Raw genomic sequence first — 10,413 nt, 5'->3', positions numbered from 1 at the left:
TCCGTCCACCTGTGCACACGGTAACTCGAGTAAAAATTTAATTGTATCTCAACGAAACCTTGTGCGCGTATTTCTCTTTAGCTAGGGATGGATGATATTGAAAATGGGAAAATCAGACAATGACCACGCCTACTTTCTTTGCAACGGCACTTTGCTCATCTCTGTAACCGCTTTACCAATTAATACCACACTTTGTACAGTTTGTTAGGTTTTCCAACATAGAAAATGGTTAAACATTTTTGAAATAGAAAAATAACCACGCCCATAACGGTTATTTACAAAAATAAGAAAACTGCGAACAATCAATACAGAAGTAATAATACACATTTTAATATTTCTTCAGCAAAGGCATCGGTGGTGCACAGTGGGGCAAAAAAGCTTGATGTGAACAAATCTATTTTGAGAGCCCAAATATGAACCGATTTCAAGTTTCTTTTTTCTAAATAAAAGATAATACAATTTCGCGTCGATCTATCGGTGGCGATTTTTTACAAAAGCTCTAGTTTTTTGTTTATTTATGTTAAAAAATAAGAATAAGAATAAATTTTTTTTTGGAAAATACTTGAAATTAATTTCAAATGCCTGTAATTATTTAAAAAAATATTCATAAATATTTTTCTATAGGATACATTTAATTAAAAAAATTTAATTAAAAAATTGTATTTTGAAAGCCGTTGTTCTCTGTTGGAAAACTCGAGAAAAGCTGTACCAATATTTTGGGCATCGACTCTAGACCCTCCAAGGATGATAATAAAAGAAAAATAATTTCGATATATAAAGGGATGCCACCTTCCAAACAAATTGAAGTTTTCACACAACATATCTCTTTAAGTATTCATCGTAGAGTGCTGCAACTTAGTACAGAGATATATAATATCAACGCCAAACTCGTGGAAAAATTTTGAAGTATTGAAAAATAGGGTAAACTGAATTTCTCTCGTGAAATTTAGTTATCATTTATTTAGAAAAAAGAAACTTGAAATCGGTTCATATTTGGGCTCTCAAAATTGATTAGTCCAGAGCAACCTTTTTTGCACTGAAAAGACATTCCTTCATACTGTATCATAAGGCCACTCATTTCTTTTAAGCCTACAAGATAAAAATGGTAAGTGGCGTTAAGTTAAGCGGTGTATCTGGAGCAGCCCCAGGTGTTGTAGGGAAAGCTTTAGTGCAGCACACTGCGTTTTTCCTTTGAAGTTTGGCAAGCGGATTCGCGGATTCCGCTCTATTGATTCACCACACTACAGCTGCATAGCATATTATGAGTCTTATCATATATATGCAAGTCCACCGTCTTCCTGTAGGTGGTGTAACTTTTGTTCAACGTGAGGCTTCCATAAAAGTTTATTGCCTTAAGTCCTTAGTAAACATACTTGTTTCTTAAAAAATTTCTATTTAATATTAAATCATTTTTACGGTAGTAACAAACGGATTTTCGGAAAAGTTTTCGATTATTTCCAGTCCAGTTCCATCTATTTACAGTCGCGATTGTGCATGGAAAAGCTCTCAGAATGGAAATACACTTATTTGTCGCTGGTAGAAATCTCCTTCTTTAAATAGCTCTACAGCTTCAACATCAATATCATAGATTTGTTCAAAATGTTTCACGTTCTTTTGTACCTCTTCACAGCTGGAGCTGGAGTATTTTTTATTGGAAAAGTGTAGTTGTAAAGAGGCCACTAGTGAATCCAGATACGGTATTATTATAGATCGTCGCCATCGTCGATGGGGGTTACTTCTGTTTTTTTTTTTTTTTTGCCTGCCAAACGTGGTAGAGAAATTTCTGCTCCTAGATGGGCTGTAATATTACGAGATTTCTTAATTAACTCCTGCATTCCTGCGGTCGTTCTTAACCACCTTCAAAATATTTTCAATATGCTGACCAACGGGAACTTCGAATATTTATCAACTGGTCTAGAACTAGTCGCCGGAAGTAGCTAATATCCAAATTATTATTACTGCGCCTAAAAATATACACTAAGTTGCAGCAGAACTGCAAGACGAGTCAATTTTTTATCTGAAATTAATTGCTGCTCATATTTATATATGTACATATCCCAGCAAACTTGTTATCTTTTGATTTTAAAATTTTAACAAAAGTCATTAAAAACAATATATGATATTGAAAATTAAAAACATGAAGCGCATACAATACAATTATATTACATTAAATTGACAATAAGTCTTTCATTCAATAGTCAAACTTCATAGCATAGACCTAAAATTTCTACAGCGAAAGTACAAATTTAAAATCTGTTTTAAGCGATCAATATCCACATACCCACACACATGCATACTATATATTACTTCTCATATAAATGCAAGTCTATGACATGGCCCCGCATTTTTAATTTCCATTCTCATAACTTGTTTATGACTCTTGCTAAAATTTTAAAATCAAATTCTATGGGACTGCGAAATATTATTTTCTACTTTTAGTAGGAGATCCGACAATGGCACGACCTTCACCCATCTGTTTAATGGAGGAAATCTACTTTGTATGAAATTTAACGTGTTAGGAAATATTTCGCGAGTGGGTTGGCTAAATAATCTTGGCCAGGATATTTTTAATTAAATATTCAAAAATTAATTTTATTTTTAAAAGTTACATTCATTTGTTTAATGGACAAATTACAGTTATACCAATCGAAACCATAAAGCCAATAGAATGTGTTAAACAGATGAGTGAAAATTACTAGTATTACTTACCTACTCCTACCTGCCAACCCGATAGGTAGGCCAGGAAAAAATAGACAACCCAACCTTTTTAAATTCCATAGGCTTAATACTTTCGGTTGGTATATAATTTGTTCATTATACAAATGAGTACAAAATTGAAAATATAACCATAATTTTTTAATATTTAATTAAATATATCCTGGCCAGGATTTTTTCAGCCAACCCACTCGCGAAATATTTCTTTACACGTTAAATTTCATACAAAGTAGATTTCATCCATTAAACAGATGGGTGCCCTTGTCGGATCTTAGACTATTTAGTCCATATATAGAAACGTGGTATATTCAAAAGTTAGTTTTAAATTTTATTTGTTTATATTTTTCTTTAATAATACGTTATTAACTATATGTTAAAATATGTTTATTCAAAAGAGCATAAAAGTGCCTTCCACTTAATATATATTTATTATATAATTTCAACTGAAAGTAATATTCGCGCGATATATATATATTGAGAAAATTTAGAATACACAATCGCGTGATGTTTTTAATAGTTTTAAATATAAAAAGTTAGCAACGTATAGTCCGGTCAATTTAGACATTCGAGGTTACAAATTTTATGATAAACTTACCGTTTTGCTGAAAATCGCGAAAAACCCGTTTTTGTGACCTTCGACCCCGAGTAACTTTTTTTCCAGGTATCGGATCGATGAGGACTTTCTTGATTTCATTTATGATAGTGTTTTGAACAATTCTACCAATTTTCAGCTGGGTGGGAGTTTTTGTAACTTCACTCCTATTTTTGGTCTAATTTGACCGGACTAGTATATTTTAAAGAAAAATATAAAAATATCATGGACACTGCACTTCTCTTTCCTTTATTTTTGAAGTCTTGTTTGTCAGTATCTTACGTATACAATTTTGTATTTTTTATTTATTGGTTTTTGAAAATGTTTACTTCGCTTTGTAGCTTCCCCTACCCCCATTCCCGCCCCATTCTGGGTACGCCCTTGTACACAAGTGCATCTCGGTAATCCCTTTATCGTTTGTTCCAAACTTTTTTCAAATATTTTATTAAATCTAAGTGAGCATCTTATCGAAAATCTTTGCAATCTTGAAGAAACACCTGTTTAACATGGAAAGTAGTTTACGGAAAGGTAAAAAGCACTACTTAGTTCGTGCGTCTGCTATATTAAGTTCGCCTTCAACTTAAATAAGACTTCCTTACTTGTTTTTTAATATTTTTTTACGGCACAACTTTACGGCAACACTGACATCATTTTCGTAACATGCATACCAAAAAACATGGAATTATAACTTTTATTTTCGTGATTGAACATCTATCCTCCAGCTTCTCCTCTCACCAACCCGGCTGCTTCCTTCATTAGTTTTTTAATATTTCCGATTCCGACTCATTCAGTCGTTTCAGCATTGCATTTCGGTGCAGCCAGTAAGGTGGTGGATCTGGTGGTTGTCCCGGCAGCAGCGCTTTACTCTTCAACGTCGTTGCTTTTGGGTCCGTGTTAGGTAGATTGTTTGCCGCAAGTGCCGCATTGAACATCACAGGATCGGCCAGCTTTGCCGAATGACCGACAGAAATGCGCATTGGCGCATCTTTCTTATGTATCGCCTCACAGGTCTCCTTCATTTTACACAACTGATCCTGTAAATTGCGGTACTCCTCAAGGAAACGTTCCAGTTGCGTGGCATGGTAGTCATAGGCTGTAACTGTTGAGGTATGTGTTGCGCCCGCGGCTGGCATTGTAGAGACACCTGTGCACGAGGTAAACGAGGAGAAATCCAGCAATGGCATAGCTGCTGAGCTGAATGAACGCTGATGTTGATGCGCGTTGTGTATCGGCGATGAAGGCAAACTGGGATTGCGCCGAACGCCGCTATGCACTATTGATGTCCCGCTAATCGCACCAACGGTCAACGCCGAGCATCCTTTATTAGTGCTTTGCATCAAATTAAGGAAACTGTTCGATCGCTGCCGACTGGTATATGTAGATGTGCCCACGTAATTCGAATAAGTAGACTCAGCTGAGAATCTTCTGCCCAAAGTTAGCTCGTTTAGGAAACTGTCATCTCCCAATGTGCTGCTACCATATTTGCTGGAATTTTCCGCCAGCAACAGGGATTGACTATCCGAGGAGCTTTTAAAGTATTTACCGCTGGTTTTAAGTTTCCGAGGCAATGTGCAAATGGCTCTATTTGACGAACTCCCCGCACCTGGAGGTACAGAGTAGTGCACATGGTTCTTGAAGTTAGGAATATCTAACAGATCTGGGTAATTGCTATCGAATAGATCATTTTCTACACTACCGCCACTACAGAATACCGAAGTGCTGATGCCATCGTTGCCATAATAAGCGCTACTGTTGGCGCCAACGTTTGCCTTTCGCTTGCTGGCAGGCGAAGTTATTTTAGCTGTCGCAATAGGTGTGGTGGTCCAGGTGGGTGTTTGGTTATAACTGCTCACAGGCACAACTGCGTCCACTTGACATGAAATTGAACTGGGGGCGGAGTCGGAGCTAGAATGGAAAGTGATAGCACATATTAGGGGTTTAGTTAACAGGACTTAAAATATACAAATAATAACATAAAAACAGTTTTGGTTTTTATTAATTCGTAACTTCATTTGCATTTTTGCTTGGATACAAAAATTTAAAACCAAAAGTTTGTCTCTACGGGAAGGCATTTGTGTTATTGAAGAGACTAAAAATAATTTATGTACCTCAAATGGAGAATAACTAATATTTAAATAAATAAAATAAAATAAAAACTTCTTAATATTCAAGGCTTTTATAAATGGACTAAAAGTAGAAAGTAATATTTCTCAGTCCCACAGAATTTGTTTTGGTAACTTTTGATCTTGAAATTTTAGCAAAAGTCATTAGAAACAATTAATGACATTGAAAACGAAGAACGTGTAGCGCATGCAGTACAAAGCATTCGATTTCATTGACAATAGTCAAATTACATACAATTCTACAGCGAAAGTACAAATTTGAGATCGATTTTAAGCGGTCGTTATTCATATTCCCAAATACATACATATGTTACTTTTCATATCAATTCAAGTGTATTACATGCGCCCCACGCTTTTCATTTTCAATGTCATTAATTGTTAAAATTTCAAAATCAAAAGTTATCAAAACAAATTCTGTGGGACTTTGAAATATTATTTTCTACTTTTAAGTCCATTTATAAAAGCGTTGATGCTTTCCATTTCCAGACAACCGGTCAGGTACGAGCATGATTTTTAATTTCGACCAAACTCAAATACATTGTTTGTTGGTCCAAATAATGAGACACGTATTCATGGGCGTAGCCAGGTAGGGGCAGGGGGGTGCTCGAGACCCCCCCCTAACTTTCAAATTTTCCTTGTATATATATAAAATAGTGCCCTGAAATGCCAGCTTAATAGGGTCGAGCCCCTCCCCCCCCCCCCTAAATTTCATTCTGGCTACGCCGATGCACGTATTTTTTTTTTGCCTCGGAAAAATTTTTCTGCCGAATTAAACGCGAATTTGTTTTTCAGGCAAAAATCGACTATTCGAATTGACAGTGAGAATGTTTTTTTTTAAAATGCCCATAACTTTGTCAAAATTTAATAGATTCCAACAATGTTTTTACTCAAATGTCAGTAATTCTTGTCACCTCAAGACAGAATGATATAATTATTGATTATCGTTATTTAAATTTTTTTATTTAACAATAAACAAAAAGTGCAAATTTTGTTTAAACTTAATTTCTCAAAAAGTGTATTTTTTTTTCTCTCAATTTTTTTTTTACCGGAAAAGAGACACTTTGAACTACAATCAACCTAAATCTCTAATAGCGAAGATTTTTTTTTTCTGAGTTAGGATATTTTATAGAAAATATACGTTTTTGTGGTACATACTACAATATTCTTATATTGTTTAACTAAATGGAACATATGTATGTAATATATCAGCAAAAAGTACAGCCGTGATCATTTTTTGTGTATCAAATAGATATTGGAACACACTTTCCACCATACAGTTTCGAAATACAAAATCACATTTGCCCGCTTTTTATAATCGCTGTAGTTGAGTTTGGTCGAAATTAAAAATCATGCTCGTACCTGACCGGTTGTCTGGAAATGGAAAGCATCCGTTGTAACTTAAAAAGTTTTTTTTTTCTACTTTTTAGTCTTGTCTGTATAAAATTTTGCAATAGATACTAAAATAATTCAACCTGCATTGAAAAGAGAACAGAAGACTATGCAAGCAAAATGTGGTTTGCTCACATTTAGTATATGCCTACATATGTACATACAGCAGCAATTAATTTCATTTAAAACAAGTAAAAAAGTCTTAGTTCGGGCGGAGCCGAACATTAAATACCCGGCGCAAGTATTAAATATATGTTTTTTCACCTTTCCGAAACCTACCGCTAGATGGTAAGCCGGGGTGTATCAATTTTGAGTAAATTAGCGTCCTTAAATTTCGAAATATCGCAGTTTCAGGCATTTCTGAAATTTACCGATATATGAAAAGCGGCCGTAATTTTAGTCCGATTTCAATAATTTTCAACGTTTTGCTTTTGTTAGCGCAGTTAAATGAATAACACGACCGTTCGATATAATGCACTTTATTCGAGTGAGCAAAAGAATTCAATTGGAATGATACATAAGTAAAGTAGGATAAGAGAATTTGGTTTGCCCGTTACAATACAGGGTGATGTATAACAACCATACTCCGGCTCAAACCAAATCTTAATAATATTACATTGTTAAAGATTACATTTCATGAAAATTTCAAATTTAATACATTGCAAAAATTTCTGTGTTTCTCTTTTGCGAGAGATTTAGTCAATATATCAGCGACATTTTTCGCAGTGGGAATATACTGCATATCTATCTCGTTGTTGTTGTACTTTTCTCTCACATAGTGGTACTTAATGTCCATATGTTTGCTTCTCTTATGGACTGTATGATTTCTCACCGCAAACTGCGCTGCCTGATTGTCAGAGTAAAATGTTGTTGGAGACTGAGTATATTTGGTGAAACCCAATTCGTGTAAGAGACTTCTCAGAAAAGCGAGTTCTTTGGATCCTTGACACATGCCTATGTACTCGGCTTCCATAGAGCTCAACGAGACCACACTCTGCTTCTTCGACTCCCACGCAATTGGACTCCCAGCAAAGAAAACCACATACCCGCTGTATGACTTTCGATCCGTGGAGTCGGATCCCCAATCTGCATCTGTGTAACAAACTAAAACGTCATTGTTATAAACATAGGACAAAGTACCTTCCTTTGCGTTATTTAAATAACGTAACACATGTTTTGCTGCCACAAAGTGTTCATGATGCGGATGCGAATTGAATTGCGATAGCTTCGAGACTGTATACGCTATATCTGGTCTGGATATCATGGCTAAGTAAGTCAACGAGCCAATGAGGCTTTGATACATCTTTATGTCAATAACTTCCGAACAGTTAGCATTGTCACATTTGGACAAAACTGTTCCGCTAGGTAATGGAGTTGACGACGGTTTACAACTTTGCATACCCCATTCCCTTAACAGGTCTTCCTCAAAACGAGATTGATGTACTTGAACATTTCCGCACGCAGAATCTCTGTTAATTTGCATGCCCAAGAAGTACTGGATCGGACCCCTGTTTACTGTCTCAACGTAGTGATTCAACTGCTTAACCACTTGCTCCAAGTCATCTTCGGTAGAACAGGCTACCAACATGTCGTCGACGTATAAAGCGATTAAAGCGATTTTATCGCCTTTCATTTGATAGTATACGCAGCCATCAGTACCACTTCTTTTGAAACCGATTTTTTGCAAAATATCGTCAATTTTTCGGTTCCATTCCCTGCCAGCTTGTTTGAGCCCGTACAGGGCTTTTCTAAGCTTGCACACCTTGTCTGGATGCTTCTTATCGACGAACATCTCCGGCTGTCTCATGAACACCTCTTCTTTCAGCTCACCGTTAAGATATGCTGCTACGATGTCGACGTGATTAACGTGTAATTTGTACTGTGCTGCCAGCGCAAGTATCAGCCTGATTGTGGAGTACCGCGCCACTGGTGCATACGTATCTTTGTAGTCCACGTTGTATTTTTGCCCACAACCTTGTGCCACCAAACGCGCTTTGTGCTTTTCGACCGCACCGTCAGCTCCTCTTTTCGTGTTGAAAACCCACTTACAGCCTATGACATTCTTCGAGTTTGGTCTATCCACTAATTCCCATGTGTTGTTTCGGACTAAGGACTCAAATTCCTTTCGCATCGCATCTTTCCATAAATGAGAGCATCCGTCTGCCATTGCCTCATCCACAGTTACCGGATCGCCCGCCGCACAAGCCGTTACTTGATTCAAGACCTCTTGTGTCTGCTCTGTCACGAATATCTTTCGTGGTCTGCCGACTTTACCCTCTCTTAACATCTTCGGTCGTCCCCGTTTACGTTTAACACCAGCTTCGCCTATCTCTTCATCAGCTTCAGAACTTGAAGACGATACAACTGCTTCTACGTTTGTTGACTCATCACCAGATTCCTTGTTCTCCGTCGGATAGTCTGGCGAAATATCAAATACCGCAAGTTCTTCGACCGCTTCAGCCGCGTTTGAAAACGATTTCTCAAAAAATATCACATCACGAGAAATTGTGATGCTTCGATTCTCTTTGTTATACAACCTGTATGCCTTCGCTTTATCGGCATACCCCACAAACGTACACTGCAGACCTTTTGGCAAGAATTTTGATTTGCCTGGCTTTTTGTCCAAACACACTGCATCACATCCGAAAATTTTAAAATGGAAAACGTTTGGCTTTTTATTAAACCAACATTCATAAGGCGTCTTAGAATGCAGCATCTTAGTTGGGGACCTATTTCGCAAATATGTAGCGGTATTAACCGCCTCCGTCCACAGATTTTGAGGTAGTTTCGATTCGGCAAGCATACATCTCGCCATCTCCACCAATGTTCGATTCGCGCGCTCCGACACTCCGTTTTGCTGTGGCGTATAACTGGCCGTCAGTTGGTGATGTATACCTTTCACCTTTAAAAAATGTTGAAAGTCTTTACTCAAATGTTCTCGCCCGTTATCGCTGCGAAAGTTTTTCACTCTGAGACCCGTCTGATTTTCTGAACGTAGCACAAAGTCTTTAAACACGCTCAGCGCTTCCGATTTATTTTTCAAAAAATATATCCATATATACCGCGAGAAATCGTCTATGAAGGTTATAAAGTACCTCGAACCACTCTGAGATGAGACGCGCATCGGACCGCAAATATCCGAATGTACAAGCTCTAAGCAACCTTTTGTAAAAATGTCACTATTCGTTTTAAATGACGAAACCTTTATTTTACACTCTGCACACGTAATGCAGGATAAGTCTTTCGGTAAATTCACTTTCATACCGCGCACCATGTCTTTGTTGCTAAGGCTTGCTAAATCTCTGTAGTTCAAATGTCCGAATCTATGGTGCCATAATTGGCTTTTGTCGGTTTCAATCACCGAAAACGCGCGCTCTTGTCTCTGTTCCATATGCACTGTAAATATTCCTGCAACTAAACTCGCTTTAAAATAACATTCACCACGATCATCCGTCACACGAGCCATGCTTTTACCGAAATTTACATAGTAGCCATTACTAATGATTTTGCTAACAGACAAAATATTAGAATGCAAGTCTGGCACAAAGAGTACTCCGCGGAGAGTAATGTCTGAATATCGCGACTTCAAAAACA

At 37.0% G+C, this 10,413-nt stretch overlaps 1 protein-coding gene across 1 annotated transcript in view; it reads right to left on the bottom strand.

Moving 5' to 3' along the window:
* Nucleotides 1-3,836: 3,836 nt before the first annotated feature.
* The window catches only part of LOC118749868, a 126,805-nt gene continuing 120,228 nt past the window's right edge, over nt 3,837-10,413 (bottom strand). The window contains exon 3 of the mRNA XM_036484647.1: nt 3,837-5,212. Within this exon, the coding sequence (XP_036340540.1) occupies nt 4,063-5,212 (1,150 nt within the window). The 3' untranslated portion in view covers nt 3,837-4,062. The remainder of the gene's footprint in view (nt 5,213-10,413) is intronic.

The sequence above is a fragment of the Rhagoletis pomonella genome, unplaced genomic scaffold, assembly GCF_013731165.1.
Source record: "Rhagoletis pomonella isolate Grant_MI unplaced genomic scaffold, Rhpom_1.0 Rhpom_scaffold_00071, whole genome shotgun sequence".
Classification (NCBI taxonomy): Eukaryota; Metazoa; Arthropoda; class Insecta; order Diptera; family Tephritidae; genus Rhagoletis; species Rhagoletis pomonella.
The sequence above is the reverse complement of the archived record's forward strand: the minus strand, read 5'-3'. Positions and strand labels throughout refer to the sequence as shown.